The sequence below is a fragment of the Marmota flaviventris genome, chromosome 14 (assembly GCF_047511675.1).
Source record: "Marmota flaviventris isolate mMarFla1 chromosome 14, mMarFla1.hap1, whole genome shotgun sequence".
NCBI classification, from domain to species: Eukaryota; Metazoa; Chordata; class Mammalia; order Rodentia; family Sciuridae; genus Marmota; species Marmota flaviventris.
In genome coordinates, this window is record NC_092511.1 from 21705416 (window position 1) to 21733409 (window position 27994).

At 43.3% G+C, this 27994-nt stretch overlaps 1 protein-coding gene across 1 annotated transcript in view; it reads left to right on the forward strand.

Annotated features, from left to right (window-relative positions):
• The first annotated feature begins 10357 nt into the window (after positions 1-10357).
• The window catches only part of Plb1 (phospholipase B1), a 119762-nt gene continuing 102125 nt past the window's right edge, over positions 10358-27994 (forward strand). Inside the window, exon 1 of the mRNA XM_027933380.2 lies at positions 10358-10418. Coding sequence (XP_027789181.2) covers positions 10358-10418 — 61 coding nt within the window. The remainder of the gene's footprint in view (positions 10419-27994) is intronic.

Genomic DNA, 27994 nt, shown 5'->3' on the forward strand with positions numbered 1-27994 from the left:
GAGGACAATCTCTTTAGGGGTGACCCACAGCAGTACTTGTCCCCACAGAGGGCTCATTTGGGGAGGACTGCCAATCCTCTGGTCTGTGAGGCCTGCTCAAGCAGCCAACTGCTGGGAACTGGGCCTGCATACTGTTCTACATCTTCCTCTTCATGACAAAATGATGCTCAAGAACACAGGATCAAAATCAAGGGACAGGTAGCAAGTCACCGAGGACACAGTTCCAAAGGGCCACATTAACCAATTAACTAACTAATTAATTAATTAATTTTGGTGTGAGGGATTGAATCCAGGAGTGCTAAACCACTGAGCCACATCCCCAGCCCATTTTTTAAAAATATTTTATTTAGAGACAGGATCTCACTGAGTTGCTTAGGCCCTTGCTAAGTTGCTGAAACTGGCTTTGAACTTATGACCTCCTTCCTGCCTCAGCCTCCCGAGCTGCTGGGATTATAGGGGTGTGCCACTATACCTGGCTCACCCTAACCAAATATAACCCCCCCCCCCAGAACTGAGAAGTAAATAAATGCCAAGGAACTCAAAATAAAGAGAGGGGAGTTGACGCCTATACAGATTTGCATCACCAGCAGACGTTCCATGAGCAGCTAGGCTTACAGGACCTTGGTGGGCTCTCTGCCTGGTCAGGAGCCAAGATCCACAGTGACAAGCAGGTCAGGCTAGATCCAAATCACAGCTTCAGGATTACAGTAAAAAATTAAACAAACCCCGAGACAAAATTAGCAAAGGCTGTTTACTTACCGACTTACAGACACAAGGGAATTATCTGCATGATTTCTGCTTCACAGGGGGTTCAAAGGTGTCTGAAAGGAGCGCGCATTTTATAGAGGAAAAGAGAGGAGGTCCTGAGACAACCTCTGATGGGCAAGTGTTCTATTAGGGTGGAGATTTTCTAAATGAGGGGACCCTAATTGACCTCGCAGAACATTTGGCACCTTGAGGAATCTCTCCGGTTTTCCTGGCTTTAAGGAGGACAGTTTTAGGAGCTCTCTTCACTCTGGGTAGGGAGGGAGGCATATTGGGCCAGGCAGAGGCCAAGCAGAGCTCCCTTGCACTGTCTAGTATTTGTGGCACTAGTGGGGGCAGAGCCACTGAATCAGGAGCTGTGCAGGCAGTTACAAAGATGTCTGAGAGCTGGGTGTGGTAGCACATGCCTGTAATCCCAGCAATTTGGGAAGCTGAGTCAGGAGGATCACAAGTTTGAGGCCAGCCTGAACAACTTAGCAAGACTCTGCTCAAGAAATAAAGAGGACTGTAGCTCAGTGATAGAAGACCCTTGAGGTCATTCCTTGGTATCCACACCCCAACACCAACACGGTGAATGCCAGCAAAGAACACAACCCAGTTGGCTTGTTTTTGATCCCAACAAGGTGAAATAAGTGGTGTAATGGAGCTGTGAGCCAGCTGCCAGAGAGGACAGGGTAATTAAGCCACTGTGAAGTAGAATGTGATCCCGTTCACCAGGGCCCCAGAGGTTTGACTAGAGTGGGTCTGGATTTGTACATCTGTGCAACAATTGTTGAGCACTTACTTATGTCAGGCCCTGTACTAAGTTCTGGGGGCATGCAATGAACCACAAAGTCCTTGTGGTCCTGGAGCTTAAGGTCAGACCAACAGGATAGACTTTGAATAAGCAACTACAAGTTCAAAGACATGTTCAAGGTCATGAAGAAGCCCAGTGAGCCAGAGTGAGACAAGGATGGAGAGTGGAGCTTGAGTCTAGAGAAGAGGATGGTACACAGGACATCATAAGCCACAGAGGCACTTAGTCTTTGTCCAAAAGGAAGTGGAAGCTGTCAAAGGGTTTTTGTACAAGAGTGTGACATCAAGTGTGCACATTGACAAGATCATTCAGGCTACTGTGTAAGAACTACAACAAAGAGTTGAAGCCACTCTTTGGCTATTTGTGTTTTGGGGGCAGTCATGGCAGCTGAGCTCAGCTTGGGTGGTGGAGGTGGAGAACAGAGAGATGTTTCATGAGGTTATTCAGGATATAAAATTGATGGGGCTCAGCAACTGATGACCTGTTAGGACTGAGGGCAGCGAGCGTCTAAGGATAGTTCCTGAGTCTGTCTTCTGCCGCCATTGCTGTTCCCCACCATTGCTGTTCCCCATAAGATAACCAACAATGGTGGGAGATGACCCGGACAGTCCTTCTGTCCTGGAGTCTGAAGAGCCTATGAAACATCAAAGTAGGGACGTCAGGTCAGTGAGTGAGTTTATGGGGTCTGAGGCTCAGAAGAGAGGTCTGGCTGGAAGTTGAAACGTGGCAATGATCAGCACACAGGTTTTAAATGAAGCCACAGGGTGCATGTGAGCACCCTGGGAGACAGGAAGAGGAGGAGAAGGATCCAGTCCAGATCCTGAGGAACTCTGGCAGCAGATAAGGGTCTGACAAAGGAGTCTGAGGAGGAACAGCCTGAGAGAAGAAACCAGGAAGCCAGAAGTCTGCAGGCCAAGGACAGAGTTGTCCAAGGAAAGGGGGAGAGGGCAGCTTGGAGGCCTGAGCGCTCACTGAGGGTTGGATTGCACAACCTGTTGACCTTCATGTACTTCCGGCAGAGTGGTGAAAGCAGAAGTCATGGGGACAAGAGAGTGTAAGGTGTTTCAGAAAGTCCACCTGGTGGTGGGTGGAGATGATGGATGGGTGGTGAACTGCAGGAGTCCTTACCGGAATCCAGGTGAGTGGTGCCAAAGTGCAAGAACTTGGAGCCTCAAGACAAATAAGGAAACCTGGGTCTTGGTGTCAACAGAGGGGAACAATGGAAACCTGGCCAAAGGTGGCTCTGTCCCAGAAGTAAAGAAGAAAGTGAATGGAAGGACACACTCTGAGATTCCAGCCACTCTGGAGAAGCATGTCCCTGCGTGTCCTGTTCCCACAGGCCCCAAGGAGGCCTCTGAGGGTCAATAAGGACCATACTCAAATGAACAAAAGCCAGGAGGTGCCATGTCTTAGATTAAGTGATTTGGGGCTTTTGGAACACAAAAACCAGGACTTAACATCTGGCTTTTATCATCTGCTCTCTGGGTGACAAGAATGTAGATATTTCTATAGATTAAGTGATGGCATTTTCAGAAATGCCATATGACATTTTCAGAAATGTCATAATATCAGGATGGAGAACATGTAGAATTTGAAAACTCAGTTTCCTCTTCTGAGTATCAGCCTCCAGTTACGAATAGGCTGATCCTGAATCCCTAAAGGAAGAAAGGAGCCTGATGTTGACCAGTGGTGCCGGGAAGCAGAGGTGCATGGACAATCGCTCGTGATGGGGTCTGCAGGAAAACAGATCCTGAGGGGGCCAACTCCTCAGCAAGGTGCCCAGTCCAGCCCTGACATCCCAGTGGCTCAAGCTCGGCACAGAACCGTCTGCCCAGCCAAGCCTGGTAGCTGGTCTGCATCAGGGCCCTGGGGACAGAAGTCCGGGGCCCCAGCCTCGCCTCACCTTCTCCCCCCCCTCACACCACAGCTCTCTCCCCAGGTGGTGCCATTAAACGTAAACAGTGACTGAAAGGGAGCTGGTTAAGCAAACAAGCTTGAACATCATTGCCAAAGCCATTAACACCCACATGCCATTCAGTGTCTAGTGGTGTCAACAGCCCAGCTCTGGCCCAAGCTGTGACGCCATGCCTCAGCAATCCCTTGCCCCACAGCCAAAAGCCCAGAGGCCCCACTCCACAGCGGCTGTGCGTGTGGTGCAGATGGAGTGTTGTCCTGCAGGTAAGCTGCCCCAGGTGGATCTGGAGAGTCTCTTGTTCCTGCCCAGGCCCTAAGACCAGGAGAGCTTTCCTGGGCAGGCGCTGTGTTCTGAGCACAGGCCAGGGAGGCAGGTGAGATCAGCGCAGGATGTGGCTTGGGGCTGTGGGAGCCAGGACCCTCTCAGCATGATTCCCATGGGAAGACAGGGAGTCTTGCTTATTCCCTTTGGATTTGAAAGACAGATTCCAGCTCCCACGGATGGGATGCAAAGGGGATGGAGGAAGGGAAAGATTAGCTGTAGGAGCTCCCGCAGGGTCTCCCTGGCAGATGGAGCATCAAATTCTACACCATTTCTCTCCCCAGGGCTCCCCCTGGCCCTGCCACCCAGGAGCAGGATGTGCCAAGTGCAGATCATCTTGGTTCTGGAGCATCCAGGGGAGAGCTTCCCATGTGCAGGGCCCACTATACACACCATCCTATTTCCAGGAGACCCCTGTCCAGAGTGGAGATGGGAGTGGGCTCTGGCTTTAAAAAAAAAAAAAAAAAAAAAAAAATATATATATATATATATATATATATATATATATATATATATATGTAATTGGACACCATATCTTTATTTATTTATTTTTACGTGGTGCTAAGGACCTAACCCAGTGCATTGCACGTGCTAGGAGAGCACTCTACCGCTGAGCCACAACCCCAGCCCCTCTGTCCACTAGCACAGGGTCCATGCTGAGTGAGTCTCCGTGGCTCCAACTTAGTTCCCCTGGGCTGTGATGAAGAGGCAAGAGCTCTGGGCCCTACCTTTCATAGCTGAGCAACTTTGGACAAGTTACTAATCCTCTCTGGGTTTTAAGTTTCTTATGTGCAAAACTGGATTAAAGATACCATTGCTGCAATGCTCCTGGTGGTTCAGCCCTGGGTGATGAGTGGGAAAGAACATTGGGCTTGGATCTGGGAGTCCTAAACCCAGTCTAGGCTCTGAGTCACAGAGTAGCTCTGCTTTTCCTTGCCTCAGTTTCCTACCCTGTGTAATGGGAGTAAGGAGGAATGGACTAGGTCAAGCGCTCTCTGGCAAGTTCTGCCCCAGTCCTTGTTGTTTTCCTGCCACAGGGTGGGGTTGTCCCCAAGAAGAAGGGAAGGGGGGGACACAGCTGGACATCTATCCATCCATCCAACTGTGGTGGGTCAGAGGGTCCTGTCTAGTTTTCTAGTCCTTCTGGTATGGGACCAAGGAGGACATTGTTAAGGGCCTTCTACCAGCAGAAGTGGTGCTTCTTTCCTAGGTTTGCCAGGGCCCCAGTGCCCAGGCTGCCCGTTGGTCACCTGGATGGGTCCCTCAGACTCAGGATCCAGGAGAGAAGGGTCACATTGCCAGACTTTGTTACTGAAGTGGGCACCTAAGCCAGAGGCTACCAGTTCAGGATCTAGAGCCTTCCCTGGGCTTCCTCCTGAAGGGCTAAAGCCACTCACCACGCAAATCTTCCAGTCACCCTGGAGAGGACTGAATGGATGTGGAGGAAGAGACTTGGACCAGAACCTTCTTTTGAACTTCCTGTTGGGGGACTTTAGTCAGGACTTTTAACCCCCGAGGAAGGTAGATGCTATTCAATGAGACATTCATTAGCTCGAAAAGCTGAGGTCTGGCACCTAGTAGGTGCTCACCAAACACTACCTAAATCTGAACCTGGTTGTAGGTGCATTAAGGTGTTACAGATGGGAAAAGACACTGACCCTCTAGCCCTCAGGACCTCCAGGAGGGTCCTAGAGCAGGTGCCTCACATGTCCCCATCTGTAAAGGGCAGCCAGCCAGTGACGGTCCCCTTCTCAGAGCTGATGGCTGGGTAGGAAGTGGGCCATGCAGTGAGAGGCTCACCTCACCCCTTCCCCAATGCCGAGAGCCTACTCTTCACATGCCCATTGGAGATGGAACTTGGGCTGTCAGCTAAGGAAACCAGGGCAGAAGGAAGAGGAAATGACTACAGGGATAAAAAGCATCATCTGATGCTCCATGCCTGGGCTTCCCTAGGCACCTGAGTCCAGTTCTTTCCCATTCCTCCTCCTGACCTCTGAGAAATAAGTCCGAGCATCTTGCCCCATATATTTCTATGGATTTCCTCTCTAGAGGGGTCACAGGTCAGCCTGAGCTTGCCAGCTGTCCATCGCCTGTTCTGGCATTGGTGAACTTTTGGTTTGTAGATGCAGCAGAGTACTGGGTGCTGGGTGGTTCCCTGAGAGCTCTGGCTGAGTTGGGATCGCAGCCCTGATGGACACCAGAATCTTTATAAAAAGAACCTATGCTTAAGTTGCACTCTAGGCCAACTAAATCCAAATGTGAGGGTGCGTCCCGGTGGATATAGGTACCTTTAAAAGATCTTCCCAGGTAGCTCCAACATGTAGCCACCATGTGGAGGAATAACAGTTGCCTTAGGTCAGAGCCGTGACCATGAACCTCAGTGTTTTCCACTGTCTATTCTCGTCCTGCTTCATGGTATTGAGAGCAATGTGCTTCTCTTTTTCTTCAGTTCTCTAATCTAAAACATGATTTGTATTCCTTTCATTTTTTTTTTTCTAGAATGTTCTGTAAGCGAATCTTCTTGTAATAGTCAAAGCCTCTGTCCACCAGGGCTCACCCTCACATTTGGATTTAGTTGGCCTAGAGTGCAACCTGAGTGTAGGCTCTTTTTCAAGATTCTGGTGTCCATCCAGGCAAGCACTCCTTCCTTTATTCTGACTTTAATTCATTTATTTATTCATTCAATGCTAGCTGCTGGAGATATAGCAAAGGTCAAGGCAGGCCAAGTGTCCTCTCTCAGGGGGTGACCATCTTTTCTGTAAGTATTTGCTTTGTCAGTCTTTCTCTTTTCATTTACAAGAATATAATATTTAAAACTTGTGGTTTCTTTTTTTCTGGTCTTTCTTTCTTTCTTTATATTTTTGTTTTATTTATATTTTTATTTATTTATTTATCTATAAATTTATATTTATTTATTTATATATTTATAAATATATATTTTATATTTTATTTATTTATATTATTTATTTATTTTATTGGTCCTTCTTTATTTTCTCTCTTACTTCTTCACTCCTCAACGAAGCGCTTCTGGTCATTAGTATCTTGATTGTAAGCAAAGCCTCTGCCCATGGCCAGCCAAGCCAGTCCCACTACTAGGATGCTGTGCCTAGGTCCTGTGCTAGAAAACAGGCACCAGTAGGTCCCTATCCAAGATGACAGGCCACTGCACACTTCCTGTCACATGGTTACAGCTTGGCCAGCATGAGGACCTGGGTTTTCCTTGTGGGAGGAAGAGGATGAGAGGTTCCTTTGACCTACACTCTGCTCATATAACCTGCACTTACCCTTCTTCCTGATGCCCAGAGCCATTAGTGGGCCTTCATTCTAGCTGTTCCCTAGCACAAGGGAATTGTGCTAGTTATGCCTTTAACCAGAAGAAAAACAGATCTAAGTCTTATTTTTATCAAATTCTAGAGATTTCTTTGTATTTCCACTAGTAAGATAGTTGTTTTCAAATATTTTTGACTATGACCCTCCTTAGGAGATGCATATGCCCTCACTACATGGGGCTGTAACAAGTTTCCCTAATACATTACTTACCCTCAGATATTGTGTTCTATTTCATTTTTCCCCCAATGGGCTGATCATTTACCAAGTTAAATTCTTTGGATAAAAATGAGTTCTAACCCTCTTTTCTAAGGCCCATTCTGTTTTAAACCACAGAGGCCCTGAGCTAGAGGCTTGGTCTCGCGCCCCCTTGTGGATTCTTGGGAAATAGCAACTCCTTAGCTTTTTCAACCCCCTAGATGCCTTCTGAGCAAGGCATGCACTGCCACCCCTTCACGGTGGGAGTTCCTGAACCTGTGTCTGTCCCATAAATCTACAGTGGAGTATCTTAGCTTCTCTGGGAACTGTTCCCTTCACAGAAAATCAAAGAACAAAGTTTATGGACAAGTGACAGAGTTTATCTCTGGTTTTAGATGACTACTTTTCCCCTAATTTTTCCCTCCCTCCCTCCCTCCCTTCCTTCCTTCCTTCCTTCCTTCCTTCCTTCCTTCCTTCCTTCCTTCCTTCCTTCCTTCCTTCCTTCCTTCCTTCCTTCCTTCCTGCTGGGAATTGAATCCAGGCCCTTGTGCATGTGAGGCAAGCACTTTACCAACTGAGCTATATCCCCCACCCTCCTTATTTTCATAGACACATAGAGAGGCAGGTGTCATTCAAGCTCTTTTGTCTAAAGGGGCCACCATAGTCCCTGGCAGGAGTGTCCATGAAGTGCTGCTGCTTTCCCCGCCTCTCACAGCTGATGAGGATTCCTGGATGTATTGATGGGACTCTGAGCTCCTTCCATCTAAAAGGCAGTTCAGCCTGGTTTATACCACATTGCCTCTCAGAGATTAAATACTTGTTAAAAAGGCATTTCTCGTTTTTTCTAAATGTAAAGAGGTTAGAGTCTGGCCATGCAGAGGGCAGGAGTGAGTGCCTGGCAGGTAGAGTTGTAGGGACAGACCAGGCAAGGCACTGAAGATAGCAGAAACAGTTTTTATTTGGCTGCAGCCAGGTTCAGAGGGTACAGCTCTTGCTATACTCAATCAATCCCCTGAACCCCAAGTTCAGGAAGTTTCAGAGTTTTATACCCAGCATGTAAGGGGAGGGGCTCAGAAGTTCACAGTCTGCAGAAGTTCACATAAAAGCAGCTTTTTCTTTCACTGTTTTAGGCAAGTTAACCCTTCAAGGACAACGCCTGAGTAAGGAGAGCTTCTTCTCTCCTTCTTTCCTCCCCTGCCAGCTGTTACCATGGAGCCCAGTTGTAACTTATCTTAAAAATGTACACATCTCTGTGAAGCCCAGCTCAAGGCCAGAGGCCTTGTTTGCACATTTCTACAAAGTACTATACTGGATATGTTTGTGAAAACCTAGTAAGGGGGTGTCCAGCACCTGGAGTGCTGATATCTTCCTGGCTAGTGGCCAAGTAAAACAGAGAGACACAAAAATAGGAAGTTTATCTACATTGGACTCTTTCGCAGAGACTCTTTTGCTGACAGTCCTAAAATCAGCCATGGTGAAGAGGGCTTTTGTGTGGAGAAAGGGGGTGCCACTTCAGAGTCAGGCTGCTTCTGCCCTTGCCCAGCATCCTCCCCACCCATCTCTAACTGGACTAAGGATGAGCAGGGAACCTGTGGATGTTCACTCCATCCAAGCAGGTGCAGTGATGTTCCTTAAAGTGGCTGGTGGCATGAGCTGGTTCCTACCAGAGAGACAGAACTGTCGGTCTCTCATTGAACTTGTGGGCAGTTAAGTAAAGCAGACAGGTGTCCAGGTACTTAGAAGCATCTGTGCTCAAATGATTCCTCTAGACCTTGACCTTAGGTACATTTTATTCTTCCTTTACTGTGAATGCTGCCTTCTTCCACGTCCTGGGGCTAGTGCGTCAGAGCTCACATCCTAGCATGACCCAACAGCATTATGCAGAGGCTGAGGCTCAGCCTGTGACCTGGCTACATCATGTTTTACCAAGAAGCTGAGAAAGAAGGACAATAACCTAAAATCAGGGCTGTAGGGATAAAGGGCTGCCCACTTCAATAGAACTATAACTGTGATTTTTCAAATATGAGAAAAGTGTCCAGGTCAGCCAGAACAGCAAGATCTGGGATGGATAACAGGGACCAGCTCGGGACTCCAAACTAGATCCTAGGAGTCAGATTTTGGGTCCTGCTGTCACAGGGATGGCCACAAGTCAAGGACAGTTTAAATATATTTGTGCATATTAATCATTTTTTTGGTGGGGAAAAATGACAATTTCACTCTTAAGGGATTTTGTCACTTGGGCTTTCAATTCCAGTTCTGTCTGCACCACTTAGATCCCATCCAACATTCCCAACTTCGTGTACCCAAAGGAAACTGCTGATTGTGTCCAATTCAGTTCAGTGGCTCATCTCTCTGGCTCGAGACTCCCAATTCAACACTCAGACAATACATAAGTGGTGTGTGCATGGGCCCAATGCTCTCAGCCACCCATAGGTTTGGAGGTGTGGGGGACAAACAAACCTGTTTGTGTCATACACACCAGAGAACCGGGTGGCACTCCTGAGATATGGTGGGAATATATTTCAGACTAAGAAGAGAATTTAACCGCCACTTGGAGGGGGCTTTTGTGGTTTACAGTTGTCACAAAATACCTGTATTCCCTGGGTCTTTTATCCCCTGGCTTGCAGTGGAGAGGGTTGAAGCCAAGTTAAGGGACATGCCCAAGTTCTCATGGCTGCAGTGGATTTGGAATTCCAGTCCAGAGCATGGAATTTCCCAGCCTGCACTCCTCCCAGTGCAGTCTCTACTGATGATTTCTGGTCACTCGTCCCCATGGAAGGTTGCATGAAGGCAGCTGTGGGGACCTGGTGTCTGTGACTAGAACATGCTACCTGTTTGACTCATCTGCCTCGATGTTAATATTTATCATTTACAGCCAGTCCCTGCCCCCTTTCAAAGGTGAACACAGTAAAATTTATGACAGGTGCACTATCAGATCCCAGAGGAGCACAAAAGCAGCAGGAATCATCCCAGCTCATCTATCTGTAGAAGGAAGTCATTCACCCAGAGTCCTGAGACACCTGGAGCATTCTGGAATGGGGCTGCGGCCGGGTGTGTTCCTCTTGGGGCTGCTGCTGCTGCTGCTGCTGGGGCAAGGTAAGTGTGCCTTCTGCTCAGAGACAGCTGATGCCTCGGGCCTGTTGGTGTCCTCTATTGCGTAGGCATGGTGTGTGGGAGCACAGTGTCCTTTTGATGAGACAAAGCACAAAAGGAACAGTTCAAACGCAACAAGGCTGTTTGGCCTCTTGTTGGGTGGGAGGTGCACCTATCTGCAAAGTGACCCAGGGTTAGGTGCCCCAGAGGCTGTAGGTTGAGAAATGCAGGTAAGAAACGCAGCCAGGGTGCAGCGCTGGCTGTGGTGGGCGACTGTGTAGAGTCACAGAGGCCTGTATCCTAGCTCTTTGTGCTGTATGGCCTTGGGCCAGTTCTTCTACTTCCCGACCTTGATTTCCACCACCCCACCCCACCCACCCCCGTCTTTAAAATGTAAGTACCACTAGTAATGATGCTTTGATCATTACTATTACTATTTATGGGCTTTGTTTATTGCTGAAAGGATACAGGAAGAGAGATCAGGATGACAAATTCTAGGAAACAGCCTATTGAGCTTCCACAGAGCTGTGTGGGCTACAGGCTGGGTCTGCCTTCCCCCTGGTGATCAGAAGCAATGGTCTTTCAGCCTCTCCTCCCTGTCTCTGATTCTTCCTTGGTTTAAGAAGGTAGAATCTTTCAACTCTTGGGCCCTTAAACATGACCTTTCAACCTCTCAAGATGAGATGCCTGAGCGTGGAGCAGGAAGGCCCTTGTCCTTGAGCCCCCAGAGGTAAAGGAGGTTTGGGGCAGAGACCTGGCCTTCAAGCCAGATCCTCACCAGCCTCAGGGGATGAACAGTGCTGCTTCACAGGCTGCTGCATTTCCCGATTACTGAGGAAGCTAAGGAGTTGTTGTTTTTTTTTTTTTTTCATGCTTCTCAATCATTAAATTCCTCTTTTCTTTAAGTCTTTCCCCCAGTTTTTTTTTTCTGTTGACTTTTAGAAGTTCCCGTGTGTGCTCTGAATTGGTTCTTTGGTGGTAATATATGTATGGTAAACATCTTCTCCCACTCCAAAATGGTCTTTCCATTATCTTTTTTTTTTTTTTTTTTTTGGAGGGGGGTTAATTTTTTAGCTAGGTATATCTCTTTATTTTAAAATTTTTTTAATTAGTTCTAATCAATTATACTTTATAGTAGAAAGCTCTTCATTTGATTCATTGTACACAAATGGAGCAGAATTTTTCACTTTTGTGGTTGTGCATGAATTAGAGTCACACCATTTGTGCAATTATACATGTGTCTAGGGTAATGATGTCTGTCTCATTCCACTGTCTTTCCTCCTCTTTGGCCCCTCCCTTCTCCCCTTTGTCCCATTCAGAGTTTCTCCACTCATCCCGTGTCTCTCTCATAAGGATTAGCATTCACTTATCAGAGAAAACATTTGGTCCCTGGTTTTTTGAGATTGGCTTATTTCGCTTAGCATGATATTCTCCAACTCTGTCCATTTACCTGCAAATGCCATAAGCTTATTCTCTTTTAATGATGAGTAATATTCCACTGTGTATATATAACATAGTTTCTTTATCCATTCCTCTATTGAAAAGATAGAAAAATGGTGGGCAAAATTCTCAATTTTGTGAAAGTAAGCAAAAACCACCCAAACGAGAACAAACAGAGGCTATTTATTCAGAGCTTGATAGAGTGAGCCGCCATAATTCGCCCTTGGTGGAGACCCAAGACAGACTGGGGAGTAGGAAAGCTTTGGGTCTGTTGATTGCAGGCTGGTGGTGCAGGGACACAGGAGGCTAGGGGCATGGGTTGGCATCTTGGGGAGCATATTTGGCTTTCTCTGGTTCGTCCTGAGATGGAAGCAGGAAGGAAATATCCAGAAAGGGGCAATTGTTAACCGAGCCCTGACCATCTGGGCTGATGGCTGCAGAGGTCATGGTGGCCCCTGGGTCAGTTAGGGTAGATCACAGTTCAGAATTCTGTACCATATGTGGGCTGGCCATTATCTGTTTGTATATTCTGTGTTGATTCCTAGGTATATACATTTGTAATGTTTTCCCTTATGGTCTGTGCTCTTTGTGTCTTAAATTATTTAAGAACTCCTGTGGGGCACCTTTTGCAACTCAGGAGGCTAAGGCAGGAGGATTGCAAGTTTGAGGTCAGCCTCAGAAGCAAGAACCTCAGCATCTAGTGAGAATGTCTCAACACAAAAAGTTAAAAAGGGCTGGGGATGTGGCTCAGTGGTAGAGCACCCCTGGGTTGAAATCTCCAATACCTTAAACAAAAAAGTCTCTCTTACACTCTATTACTGACTCCACCCCCAGCTCTTTCCCACAGCTCTGAAGAGCCACCTCTGTCCACAGGTGAAGGATTCCCTATGACTCCATGTGTTTCAGAGGGCCCTCTTTTGCTTGGTTACCCCATTTTTCTATCCCTGGACCAGTAAAACCTTGTTTTAATTCTGTAGTTTCATAGTAAGTTTTGTTATCTGACAAAATAAGCCTTTGGAAGCTTCTTGGCTTTGAATTTCCATATAAATTTAACTATCAGCTTGTCAATTTCTACCAAAGAAAAATCTATTCAGATTTTGACAGAGATTGCTTTGAATTCCATGAATCAAGTTGAGAAAACAGATTTTTATGACAGTGAGTCTTGCCAAACACGAACAAGCATTTAGATCTTGAGTGCTTCTCAAAGATTTCTCTGTGGAGGTCTTGCACATATTCTGTTAAATGTATTCCTAGGTATTCATATTTTTATTGTATGGCAAATGGTTTTTTGATTTCTTTATTTTGGAAACATTTGCTATACATGTATAGAAATGAAATAGATTTTTACATCTCAATTTTTGTACCCAACAAAATTCTTAGAAATTTTAACTTATTTTGCACATTCTTTAGGGTCTCCTATGCACACAATCCTGACAATAATAGTTTTGCTGATTCCTTTTTAACCTGTATACCTCATTTCTGTTTTGTACTTTATTGTGCTGGCTGGTGCCTGGTCTGTACTTTTTCATAGAAGAGATGGTTGGAAGCATTTTTACCTTATTCCCAAGTTCAAAAAGAAAATGTTTAATTTATCATCAGTAGGTATGGTGTTTGCTCTAGGGCTTTTTTTTTTTTTTCTAAGATACTGTTTGACTAAAAAACTTGTTCTCAGCAAAAGCAACAATCAGTGAGGTGAATAGAGAGCCTACATAAAGGGAGCAAATCTTTACCACAAGCATATCAATACAACACTAATATGTAGGATATATAAAGCACTCAAAAACCTTCCACCCCAAAAAGAAACAACAAATAGCCCAATCAATAAATAGGCTAAGGAACTGAACAGACACTTCTCAGAAGAGGATATACAATCAATCAATAAACATATGAAAAACTGTTCAACATCTCTAGCAATTAGAGAAATGCAAATCAAAACTACTCTAATATTTCATTTCACTCCAGTCAGAATGGCAGCTATAAAGAATACAAACAACAATAAGTGTTGGCAAGGATATGGGGGAAAAGGCACACTCATACATTGCTGGTGGGACTACAAATTGGCACAGCCAATCTGGAAAGCAGTATGGAGATTCCTTGGAAAACTGGGAATGGAACCACCATTTGACCCAGCTATCCCTCTTCTCAGTCTATACCCAAAGGACTTAAAAACAGCATACTACAGGGACACAGCCATATCAATGTTTATAGCAGCACAATTCACAATAGCTAAACTGTGGAACCAACCCAGATGCCCTTCAGTGGATGAATGGATAGGTAAACTTTGGTGTATATACACAATGGAATATTACTTAGAATTAAAAGAGAATAAAATCATGGCATTTGCAGGTAAATGGATGGAGTTGGTGAATTATAACACTAAGTGAAGTAAGCCAATCCCAAAGGCCAAGTGTTTTCTTTGATATGAGGATGCTGACTCGTAATGGTGATGTGGGGGCAGCATGGGAAGAATGAAGGAACTTTAGGAATGAAGGCAAAGGAGAGGGAGGAGAAGGGAGGGGTTAAAGGGGTAGGAATGATGGTGGAATGAGTTAGACATCATTACCCTACGTACATGTATGAAGACACCAGTGGTGTGAAAATACTTTGTGTACAATCAGCGATTTGAAAAATTCTGCTCTGTATGTATAATTGAAATAAACTATATTCTGCCATCGTGTATAAAAAATTAGAATAAATAAATAATTTAATTTTTTTAAAAAAGATACTGTTTGAGTATTCCTAATCTGAAAATCCAAAGTCTGAAATGCTCCAAAATCAAACTTTCTGAGCATAGGACAATTTGAATTTTAGAGTATTACTGAACACAAATTGGATGCTCATCAGGCCCCAGCCATTTCAGAGAAGGGATGCTTGATCTGTACTCCTCACGAGACTAAGAAAGTTCTATTTTATTCCTAATTTGCAAAGAAATTTTTGAAAGTTGTAAGTGAATGTTGAATTGTTGTCTGGTCCTTTTATTTTTTTTTTTTTGTCATTTATTGGCTTGATTGTGTAATTTACTCCTCTGATCTGATAATCTACTGAGTTAATAGATTTTTATTTTTTTAACCCTTGGTTATTAGATTCATCAGAGACTACACATTGCATTTATTTATTATGCATCTTCAATCTCTTTAAATCTAGAATAGTTCTTTGTCCTTTTTATTTGTTACTTTCTTTTGTGTCTCTAAGAAATTAGGCTGTGGGCTGTGTGCACGTGTGTGTCTGTGCACCTTAAATTGAATCTGTCCAAATTCTTTCTTTCTTTTTTTTTTGGTATTGGGAGTTTAACTCAGGGTCACTTTTTCTGATCTATGTCCCCAAACCTTTTTTTTTTTTTTTGAGATAGGGTCTTGCTAAATTGCTAAGGCTGGTCTCAAACTTTGATCCTCCTTTTCAGCCTCCCCAGTTGCTGGGATTACAGGCATGCTGCTAAAATCTGATTAAACTCTTTTGGCAGAAATACAGCATAGATCATTTTGTGTCCTTTGTGTGCATTCAGGCAGGGAACACAGTGATGTTGGAGAATTCCCGCATTGGTGACTTTAAATTTGATTATTTGGCTAAGGTGGCTTCTGCCAAATTTCTTCCTTGTAAAGGTAGCTCCTGTCTCTGTGATTCATAAATTATCTGCAGAAGATCCTGTGAGCCCGTGTGACTATCATTTACCCAGTGGGTTTTCCCATGGTTTTAGTATTCACTGATGTTTCTTGCTGAGTTATTACCAGAGTGAGTGTAAAATGGAGATTTTTTTTTTGTTTCTACTCTTCCCTCTGTCTTCTACTGTTAGTTGACTTTTCCCCATAAATGAGATTCCCTTCTCTTATAGGGGAGTTCAATTAAATATTTTTTGATGGAATTGATTTGTTTTTTTAAAGATAAAAACATATAGTATAGTAGCAAAAATAAGTGCACAACTTTAGTTATAATTATTATTTTTATACTATAATATAAGGTGCTTTTTCAGGCATATTATGAAGCAGTTAAAAGTGAGAGGTTGGACACTGCACATTGTATTCATTTCCTAGGGCTGCTGTAACAAATTAACAAATTACCACAGACTGAGAGACTTAAAATAGCAGAAAATTATTTTCTCATATTTCTGGAGGCTTAAAGCCCAACATCAAGGTATTGACAAAGCCACACTCCCCCAAAGGCTCACGAGAAAGCTGTTTCCTTGCCTTTTCCAACTTCTGGAGTCTGCTGACATCCCTTGGTTTGTAGATACTTTGTGCCATTCTGTGCCTGCATGTCTACATGGCCACCTTCCCTTTGTGTGTCTCTTATTTTTCAAACAAGTCTTTATTCGTGCATTATAGTTATGCATAATAGCGGGATTTGTTGTTACATAGTCTTACATGAACACAATATAATTTGGTCAATTTTACTCCCCCAAACTCCCCTCTCCTTCCTCTCCTCTTTCTCTCCGGTCCCCTTCCTCTACTCTACTAAGCTGTCTTCTATTTTCATGTTTTATCTTTTTCATAAGAAATGGATTTAAGACTCTCTTATTAATCATTGTGTTGTAATTTTCGTTTTTCTTTTCTGTCATCATCATCATCACACACACTGGGGATTGAACCCAGGACTTTGCACATGCCAGGCAAGTGCTCTATCACGGAGTCGCATCCCCAGTCTTCTTCTTCTTCTTCTTCTTTTTTTTTTTAAATTATTTTGAGGCAAATTCTCACTAAATTGCCCAAGCTGGTCTTGAACTCTTGATCCTTCTGCCTTAGCCTTCTGAGTAGCTGGCGTTACAAGCATGCACCACCCTTTTTGACTTCATTTTTTATGTTGATGCCCAAGTTACTATTGCAGATTTGGCCAATGAGAGCCCCTTCAAGGTGACTCCTCTGTGCTCAATTTTCAAGTACTTTTGAAATTCATGGAAAAAGATATTCTAAGTTTAACTTCCTATTTCCCGTGGAATATGGCTAACCTCATATTTTCCACTGCTGGAATTGGCTGTTTCTTCAAAGTTCCAAGTGGTAAGGGATGTTGTTTAGCAACCAAGGTCTGCATGCTAGGAATGTTTGTTGTTGCTGGAGTGTTGCTATGTCTAGGCCCTTTGGGTGACAGAGCTTTGAAATATAGTTTTCTTAGGAAAAAAAAATACAATGAATTTATACAGATATCTTTAATTTCAGTCAGAATTAATCTTTCTCCTCTATTTCACCCATTTTGTGCCTATGTTATCCTTCTGGAGAGCAAATCTAAGTTATAAAATGTATTGATGAATTTATTTTTTCCTAAATCCTATAATATGTACAACATAATAGTGGAATTGTTATGAAAATAACAACATTCAATTCTGAACAAATGAAGGTCAGGATTTCTTTGTTGCTCTTTTGTCCTTAGAACCCAGCATACTTGGGGTGTCTAATAGAAATACTGTGTTCAAAATCACTTGGATTGCATCTTTTATTCCCCTCTATGTTATGACTATGTAATTGACATGTTAAACTTGTCTGTTTATATTCAGTTTAGTGTTTCTTGTTGATTTCACTTTATTTTTTTGAATACTTAAATGTTAACATGATTCCAAAGTGAAAATTATAAGAAAAGGTAGACTCAAAGAACTTCTGTCCCCTTATTTAACCTTTCCATTCCATTTCTACCACCCTGTAGGTAATCAATTTCACTAATTCCATCTTCTGTTTTTTGAAAACATGTGTTCTTATTTTCTTTATCTTAAAAGATAACCTATTGTATATGTTTTTGCAACTTGATTTTTTTCCCATTTAACTATATATCATGAAGTCAACTATCTAAGTTCTTTAATTTTTTCCAACTTGAGAATATTCTATCATATATATATTCCACCAGTCTCCTGATATGAAGGTTTGGGTTGTTTCTAATATTTTTTTTATTATGAATAATGCTGTCGTGGACATTATTATACTATGTCTCTTTCATGTTGTTGGAAATATAGCTTAGGATAAATTCACAGAACTGGGGATTTCTGGGTCAAAGGATAAACACACATATAATTTTGTTAGTTATTATTAAATTTTACTCCTTAAGGATTATACCATTTTTACATTTCCACCAAATATGTATATAAAAATGCCATTTTTCGGTGAGGGATTTGTGGCTCAGCGGTAGAATGCTCGCCTAGCACATGTGAGATGCTGGGTTCGATCTCCAGCACCACATTTATTTATTTTAAATAAATAAATAAATAAATAAAGGTATTGTGTTCAACTACAACTAAAAACAACATTTTTTTTAAATGCCATTTTTCTACAATCTGGTAAGTGTGTGTCTAGGCCTTAGAATTTTGGTAAATGTCACAGACGAGAAATGATATTTTAATTTTTCCTACAAAAGAAGTTGAATATGTTTTCATATTTCTAATGACTGTAGTCTCAGTGTTCCCGAAAGCAATGGGAAATGAGTATTTTCTTATTCAGGTAGATGATGGCCTTTGGGAGTGATACATAAATGCATATATAATGTGTGGTCACATTAAGGAAGTAGTCATAAGTTTCCATTTCATTGGGTATTACCCAGAAATCAATATTAAATTTGCAACAGTATTTTCAGCATCTATGAAAATAATCAAGTGTGATTCTTTCCCCTTAGATTTATTATTATGTTAAATTATATTAATAGATTTGATCCAACTATATGTTTCTAGTTAGACTCAAGTTGATCATGGTATGTTTTATTTTTATATATTGCTGAACTTTGCTAACATTTGCTTAGAATTTTTTTTCTTATGTGCTCATGAATGAGATTGAATTTTAATTTTTTTTTTACTGTCCTTCTGGATGTTGGTTTCAGTGTTATAAATTCTCATAAAATGAATTTGGAAATGTTCCTATTCTGTTTTCTGGAATAGTATGTAATAAGAATGGGACTTTCCCCTCTGATGTTTAGTAATATTATTTTTGGTAGATTTTTTATTGACTACCGAGTCCATTTTTAATGGTTATAGAATTAGTCATATATTCTATTTCTTTTTAAATTAGCTTTGGAAAGTTTTATTCTAAGAGTATGTCCACTTTGAGTAGATTTTTTAAAAATTGGCATACAATTTGTGTATGATATTCTGTTACTATCTCTTCAATATCTGCAGGTTTTACAGTTATGTGCCCCCCCCCCCAACACACACATGTTTTGTTTTTGAAACTGGTTATTTGGGACTTTTTCCTTTTCCTTTTTGTCCTTTATTGGCAGGGGACTGGAGATTGAACCCAGAATCTTATGCCTGCTGAGCACACACTTTACCTCTGAGCTACATCCCCAACCTCCTTTTTCTGTGATTCATGTTATCAGAAGTTTGTCAACTTTGTTAATATTTTTCAGGAGCTAAGTTTTTATTTAGTTGGTTGTTGTATTTCAGAGTTATCTTTTGCTGCATAGCAAATTGCACTAAATCTTGGAGACTTACAGCAGCAACCTTTGTATTTACTCACAATTCAGCAGAGACATTTGGTCCCTGTTTCCCCATAGTGTCATCTGGAATTAACTTGGAGGGGGACATGTTTGGGGACATTGTGGTGTCTTGGTGCTCCTCCACACAGTCTCAACTTCTTTACATGGAGACTTCAAAAGAGCACAAATAGATGCCACAGGCTTTCTAATGCTTAGGTCCCAAAGTCACTTCTGTTGGTCAATACAAGTTTCAAGGCCAACGCAGATTCAAGGGGAAGGAAATAGTCGTCACAGCTTGATGGGAGGAGTTACAAGTTTCATTACCAAAGGCCAGTCCTTGCACAGGGGAGGAAATGCCATGGTCCTCTTTGGAAAAACATACCACAGTCTATATTGCATGTTTGTTTCTGAGTTTATCAATTTCTCTGAGTTTATCTTGCTTGGCATTTGTAGTGTATCTTGGATCTTTGGCTTCACACCTTTGTCAGTTTTGAAGAATTCTTGGTCAGTAGTTCTTGAATTGTTGCCTCTATTCCACTAATTCTGTTTTGGAGGCAATGCTGATAAAATGTTTTTTATTTGGCTTTTTCATGTACAATGTCTTTTATCCTCTCTTCCAATGTAACCATCTTTTTCTATACACATTCTAAGTAATTTATTATGATATATTTAATTTATTCATTCGTTTTCAGTTATGTCTAACTCGCTATTAAAGCTGATCATTGAAGATTTTGAGAATTGGTAATTTTATTTTTCACATTTACACTTAGTTCTTTACCAAATTTACAATTTTTATGTAATTTGGCTTTCTATAAAAACCTCAAATATAAATTGTTTTTAAACCATAGCCATTTTATAGTTTTTGTCTGGTAATTTCAGCACCCACTTTTTTTTTAATATTTATTTTTTAGTTTTAGGTGGACACAATATCTTTATTTTATTTTTATGTGGTGCTGAGAATCGAACCCTGTGCCTTACACATGCTAGGTGAGCGCGCTACCACTTGAGCCACATCCCCAACCCTCAGCACCCACTTTTTGTGATCTGTTTGAGCTTTTTTTTTCCTCCCCTGCTACTTCTTGCACATGGATATCTTTTTTTCTTTATGTGCTTGGTTACTTTTTTTGTATGCTACTCAAACTTCTTAAAAGTTTATTTGTGAGATTTTTTGAGGCCTAGAATGAAGGTAACAATCTTCAAAGAGTATATAAATGTTCATTCTGTTGGGCACTGGGAACATTATCATTCAAGGATGACTTCAAACTAGATTCATTGTGTGAGGTTCCCTAAAACAATCAAGTCCCATGCTAAGCACTTACTTACAATTGTCCCAGGACAACCCCACCCCTAACAGTCATGTTTCCACGATGCACAATTTCCTCTTATAAAATGCATAGAATTTGTGTATTCCCATGCCCTGTATATTTTAAGTCATCTCTTGATGACTTAATACCTAGTTTAATATAAATAGCTATGATACTGTATTATTGATGGAATAATGATAAGGAAAACATCTGTTATGTGTTCAATGTAGATGCATTTTTATTCAAATATTATCAATCTGCAGCCAGTTGAACCTGTGGGTACAGAATGCACAGGTGCAGAGAGCTGACTATGTACCAGCTCCCATGACCCCCATTCTACAGATGAGAAAACTGAGAAGTTAGGTGACTTGCACAAGGTCATCCAGCTAGTAAATAATGGAGCCTGAATTCAGTTCCAAGTCTGAGTCCAGAGCCAGGGCCATTTGCCAGCCCTCTGTGTGACAATAGAGTCCAAGGGAGGAAAGAACCAAAATTAAACTTCTGTTTAAATTTCAAAGTAGACTCAAGAAACAAAACATACGAAAACAGATTCCTACTTTCAAAATTTCAGCTTGTAAAACAGAAAGAGCATTATCTCCAAACTGCAATTGGCAAAAGCAAGTTGGCAAGGAATCACTGTATCCAATAAAATACATTTTTTTTTCTAGAATTTCATTTTCCTCGAGTGGGTCAGAAGTTCCCCAGGAGATTGCTGTGCCTGTGAATAAAAACTTGTTGCCTTGGTAACGCACCCATGACAGGCCTGTCAATGTGCAGCCAGGAGTGGGAGGGGGATGAACTCATTGTGAGAGCAAAGAAATACCTTTTCCCTACTAAAGCAGGTAAAGAGGTTTCATGTTTGTTTTGCAAGAACTCGGAGTCCTTCCTAGAATTTGGCTTCTCTCCCTCTAGGAATACTATCTTTCTAAATAAGAATGCAGAGGCATGTCAGAGAACTTTTGGTGGCTCAAGAATTTCAGATTATTGACGCAAGAGGGGAAGGGCACCTGCTAGGTCACCTATGTGGCTGGAACTCAGGTGTCATGTCAGGCTCTCTACATCACTTGCCTTGATCCCTACCCCACCTCCTCTGCATTGACTTCCAAATGCCTGCCCTCAGCAGCCAGCACAGGTTTGGAATTTTCTGTGGGGCCTCAGGAGCTCTGCTTTCCCAAAATGTCACCTGTGACTTACAGATTTCTAGGACTTCCCTGTCAATCATCCTTTTCATCAAGTTGTGGTTTCGCTGCTGTCCATTAGCTGAGCACCCTTCGAAGGACACAAGTTGGGCTGAGCCTGACTGGCAGACACTAACCCAACTCTGAGGAACCCTCTGGGGACAGAGAATGGATCTGCAGAAAGCTACTGGAGAAGAATTAAGCACCCAAATAGGTGCAAGTCGCTGTAATAGGAGTCACTGGGTCTCAGGAACCAATCTAGGGATGGATGTGGGCTGGAGAATTCTCAAGAGGGAGGTGAACTCCTTGAGTGCTGCAAATAGAGTGACTAAAATAAACCTAGAAGGCGTGCAAGTGGAGGGAGCCACGCACCCAGAGGGGGAGTGGGGCTCTCCACAGGCTGAGGAGCAGGGAGCAAGCTGGCTGGACTAGAGCAGGGCTTGGTTTAAGGGGGGAGGGAAGAGATGGATTCTGTGAGATGTTGACATCTCAGCACAAGGAGAATAATATGATCAGAGTGTCTTTGGGCTTTAAAAGACTTCCAAAATGATTTAAGCTTGATCTTTTATTTTATAGTTATAAAATAAAGGTTGAATGACTGACCCAAGATCACATGGCTGGTCTAGAGTTTAGATTTGCTGTAGTGGGCAGTGGGGAGCTATTAAGAGCTCTTGAGCTGGGGAGTGACATGATATAAGTGGTATTTTAAGCAAGATGAGTCTGCCAGCTTCAGACATAAAAGGTCATATGTTGGAAGAGACGACAAACTGGTGAAGGGAGGCCTCCCGCGGGCTAGGCAAGTGCTCTACTCCTGACTGACATTCCAGCCCCCAGCAGGCAGTTTGCTGGGCTCTGGGAAAGGCCAGTGTGTTTCTCCTGCTCAGGTCACCATTTTCTTGGTAGGAACAGTGGTTGCAAGGCTTCCTTCCTCCACAACCTCCCATTTGTTTTCTGGGAGAACTTCCTGATGGCGAGACTGTGAGGCCCCCTCATAGTTCCCCGAGATTCCCTTTCTCTTGGGGGCTTCTGGATCATCACCCCTGCTTTCATCCAGCCTTGACCTGCAGTGGCTGATGCAGACCTGGAGCAGGGAGTGGTTATGGAGGGACTCTGGATAGAAGGAGGCAGAACTCTGGAACCTGCCCTGGCAAAGGACTGCTTGCTCATGGTCACCATGAGACTTAGATCTGGGTCTGCTTCAACTGTCCCCCTAAAAAAGTTGAAAAAGTACAATCTCAAAGTAAATCAACCTCAAGGACAAAACCGCTGGTCAACTTTGGATATGCCCTCTCCTGTCGGGACTGCCTCCTCTTTGGGGCCCAGGAGGTATGGTGTTGGATATGGAGTGGGCACCAGGGGATGGACACGAAGGCCCCACTCACTGGTCTCTTTAGAGAATGGATCCTGGAATGGGTGGAAGTGTCTGCCTTTGGCCACTGTTACAGGACACAGTGTTCAGAGAACTGTGGCTTGGGATTTTTCAAACTATCTCTTATGGTTTTTGTAATGTCCTCAGACTAGATGTTGAGGCTATCCACAGGTGGTGACATTGTTAATTCTCGATCATTCTTAGTAAACCTGGATTGACAGTTGAAAATACTGGTCTCATAGACATAGCACAGAAAACATTTCCCACACGCTGGCAACTCGGGGTGGAAGACCAGACTTCCTATAACTTCCTTCAAAAAAGTCTGTGGTCTCCAGGAAGGCATACCCCAGACTAGGTTAAAGAGAACTGAGTTCCACCCGTGTTCTGTTAGCCACTTCCCAGTGGGCTGGGCACATTTGCTAGCCTCTCTGGATCCCAGTTTTCTGAGGCAGCAAACAAGGTAGTCTCAGAGGCCTGCCCCATCAGCGGCTCTAGAATTCAGAGATAAATATTCAAAAGCCAACTGAGCTGCCCTAAAGAGGCTCTCTGGGCCCTGGTGTCACCTTCCATTGGCTGTGGCATGTGACTGACCCAGCATCACCTGACAGAGAGGATGCCTGTGCTCTTCTGAGCTCCTGGAGTTCTGAGGTCAGAGCAGCAGCCAGGCATGACTCGTGGTTTTCTGACTTAGTCCCACAGTTGGTCACAGGAAGGGAACAGCTCACAGGTTCACAGCTGCCCACAGGCCCTGCATATGAACGAGAATTGACAGTCACCCAGAGGACCTGCTTACAGTCCAACTTGGTGCGGGGACCACACTGCTGGCTTCCATCCTCCCCTTCCCTGCTCACCAGCATGGCTTTCTGCTTAGCGGATGGCAGTGCGGGCTTGAGGCCTGCCCTCCCCTTGCTGCCATGGTGTCTGGGAGCCTGTGGCCTCTCTGAGTCTCTAAAAATGCCAAGAGGTTCATAAACCCTGCCTCTAGAGTTGCTGTGAGGTCATTACCCTTCACAAAGGACCCAAGAATTTATTGTGCACTGAGGCATGACCTCAGTTCCATGGTACTGTCCTTGACCTCCCTCCTTAGTGCCCAGGGGACGCACCTTCCGTTCATCCAAGAAGACCAGGCACCTCCCGAGTGTCCCGACTGCCCTCTCCTGCTTCCACAGCAGTTTTCTGATCTTTGATCCTCCCAACAACCCCAGGAAGAAGGCAGGGAAGTCTCACTCCATTTATAGGTGAGGATGAAATCCTTGACCAAGGTCAGCAAGTGGCTGTCCTTCCTCAAGGAAGGGCTCAAGGGAGGAAAACTGTGCTCCGGACACAAAATAAGTGGACAAACATCAAGGAAATCTACACATTAGACAGCATGTGGTGCTCTAATTTGGTTTGTGAAATTACCCCGCCCATCTCTGGCCAGCTGCTGGGCTAAACAATTTGGGTTTCCTTGTAAAGTCAGGCTCTTAACCTTAGAAGCTCATGAATGTCACCTGAAGGACTTTTTAAATTGCCCATGCACAGCTCACCCAGGTCCCACCCAGGTCAATCAAATCTGAATCTGTGGAGGGGTGGTCCAGGCAGCTGGGGAGGGGTCAACAGACACTGCTTTAGAAGGTGTGTCTCGGGTCAGGTGCTGTAATGGCTCTTTTTCAGTTTCAGACCCTGAGGTAGCAGCTCTGTGCTACCTGGATGACTGAGCTCAGCCAGGTGTTCCTCTGAGTGTGCACAGGTGTTTTTCTCTTTCATTGCCATTAGAGTGGAAAAATACATGTATTTTTCCCTTGCTGACATTACTGAGGTGGAGATTTTTCAAGGAGCTCAAAGCCCTTCATAGATTCATGAGCTTGAAGAGTTCCCTTGGGGTCTTGTGATTTGGGTTCAATGATGCCACAAGTGTTTTGATAATTTCTTCCACAGTGTCTCAGGGTACTTTGGAAACAGGCAAGAATTTTTCTTCCCATATACCTGGTAGGAACAGAGAATGGGAATGGGACCCAAGTCTTTCTAAGAGTCAGTGGGGACATAGTTGAAGAGCCCTAAGTATCCACTTGGGTTTTCAGGTCTGGACACTCCTGTTCAGATTCCAGGTAGAGCCTCTGTGACATCCTAGGGCAGTTAGCATGCATGACTCACACCATCAAGTTAAACACAGGGACTCTGGAGCATTTAACTTGAAATCCCAGAATACTGAGGCTGGAAGGAGCTGAAAGATTATCCATGTCAGCCGCCTCTGATGCTAAGATTATAATGACTATAACTACCAATTAGTACATCTTTCTGTGTGTCAGACACTGTGCTATGTGTTTACATGCATTTAGTTCTCACAAGTGCATGAGAAAGGTATTACCAGGTTTAATTTATAGGTGAGGAAACTGAGGTTGACAAGTCCAAGGGTGTCTAAACTTTTAACCTCTCCCTCTATGTGTGCCACATGTGCACCATGATTCCTGGCACCTGTGTGGACCAGTACCCTGGGTAGTGCCTTCTTGTTTGAGTAGCTCCAGCTATTCTGACAAGTGGTGGCCTGTCTCTGCTGGCCCAGCTGGTTTGGGGGCCACATAATCAAGGCAAGTGCCCTTGGTACCTAGTCCTGAAGGTACTGAGGAAGCTCCCATAAGCCCTTCTCCGGGTCCTTCTTGCTGTGTTTAGATATAAGAGCTGCCTGTTTAGGTTTTGGTGTTCACTGTTCATTCTATGGAATTCACAATTTCACTTTGACCATCCCACCCTGAGGGGGCTGGTGCTAATCACCAGCGATGCCATCCTCCGGTTTCACCTGTATGACCTCCTTTCAGTAGTAGTCTAGATCAGGAGTTGGTTGGCAAACTGTGGCCCCTGGGCCAAATCCAATCTATTGCATAATTTTATATAACCCCAAAGCTAAAAGTGATCTTTAAATTCTTCTCTTTTTTTTGCATGTCTGCATCCAGTTGTTCCAACACCATTTATTAAAGCATTTCTCTACTGTGTTGCCTTTGCTGTTTCTTATTTATTTATTTATTTTTAGATGGACACAATATATTTTATTTATTTATTTTCATATGGTGCTGAGGATTGAACCCAGTGCCTCACGCATGAGAGGCAAGCATTCTATCACTGAGCTACAACCCCAACCCTGCTGTTTCTTATTTATTTATTTATTTGGTACTAGGGATTGAACCCAGGGGTGCCTTACCATTGAGCTACATCCACAGCCCTTTTTAATTTTTATTTTGAGACAAGTTCTCACTAAATTGCTAAGGATGGCCTTGAACTTGAGATCCTCCTTCCTCAGTCTCTCATGTTGCTGGGATTCTAGGTGGGTGCCACTGCTCCCGGCACCTTTGCTTTTTATCAAAGAAAGGTTAACTATATTTATGTAAGTCTATCTGGGTTCCCTGTTCTGTTCAAATTGATCTATTCATGTTTTCTTATGCCAATATCACATTGTGTGATTAACATAGCTTTATAGCAAGTCTTAAAATTGGATAGGATCAGTCTTCTGACTTTGTTCTCCTTTGACATTACATTGGCCATTCTGGGTCTTTTGCCCCTCCATATATGCTTTAGAATCAGTTTGTTAATAGCCACAAAGGTTTCTACATCTTCAATTGGTTGTTAAAATAAATAAATAAGTAAACATTATTTAATGACACCTGAAATTTCTTTGGAATCCAAGTTGTAGTTCCATTGATAAAGTTAATTTGTTTACACATGGCCTATGACTGCTTTCATAATACAGTAGCAGAGCTGAGTAGTTATAACAGAGGCTCTGTGGTCTACAAAACCCAAAATATGGACTAGATGTCCTTTGTAGACAGAATTGGCCAGCCACGGCATAGATCTTGGGCATGGGGCTTGCACTTAGCTTGTTGATTCCAAGCAGGACCCCTGGAGCTGGATCAGTCAGATTACCATTTCCAAGTCCATTAGTCACCATTTGCTAGCTGTAGCACCTTGAAAATGCCACTTAACATTCTGGGCTTCACTGTCCTATCTGTAAGATGGGATGATGGTATTTGTCTCAAAATTGTTGTGAAGATTAAATGGATTGTTTTGTGTAAGTGCTTAGAACAGTGCCTGGTACAGAGAGTTCTGTATGAAAGTGATGGCTGCCATTTGTATTTTTATCTAAATATTACCAAAATAGTCTCTAATCTCTGCCCTGATAACTCATCTACCCTGCTACTCCCAAAGTGATGATCATCTTAAAATACACCTTAAAGTCATTTCTTCAGAGCAGTTAAGGCTCTCAGTCACTCCTGGGCTAGCCTGGCATCTGTGGCTCTACAGCCCTGTCTCTAGTCTGTCTGGGCAGCCCCGTCTACCCTGCCCACTCTTCCCTGTGCTGCGGTTACAAACCCTGTGTTCCAGCCTTTTCCAGCACTCTGAACTTGTCCACACTGTTATACTTTCCCATCGTGGGGCTCTTTCTGCTCAGAAAGCTTGCTTCTGGGAATTTCAAAAGGATCACTGAGATCTGGAGACAGGTTACGGCCATTGTTCCTTGGGTCAGCTTCCCTGGGGAAGAAGGGCCTGACCTCACAGTGGGCAGAAAATAGAAATGTACTGCCTCTCCTCATGAAACACTAGATAAATTATTTTCAGGGTCAAAAAGTAAAACTGCAGAAGAAGGCTGGAATGGAAAAGAAATCAAGCCTTGTCCCCCAAGTCAATGCTTTCCTGAGGTATTGTGTGATGCCCTTTGGGTTTTTTTTCCCTTGTAAGGGAAAACCAGGTGGAGAGAATTCAGAGCAGATCAGAAGTGTTGATCAAATATCAGGATCATCAATGTGTCATGTAGCAGTTGGAATAAGTACAAGATTATGTAACAGCAAAGATACTCACAAAGTAACATTTAAAGGAAGCTGGTGGGGTCAGGAGTTGTAGCTCAGTGGTAGAAGCACTTGCCTAGCATGTGTGAGACAC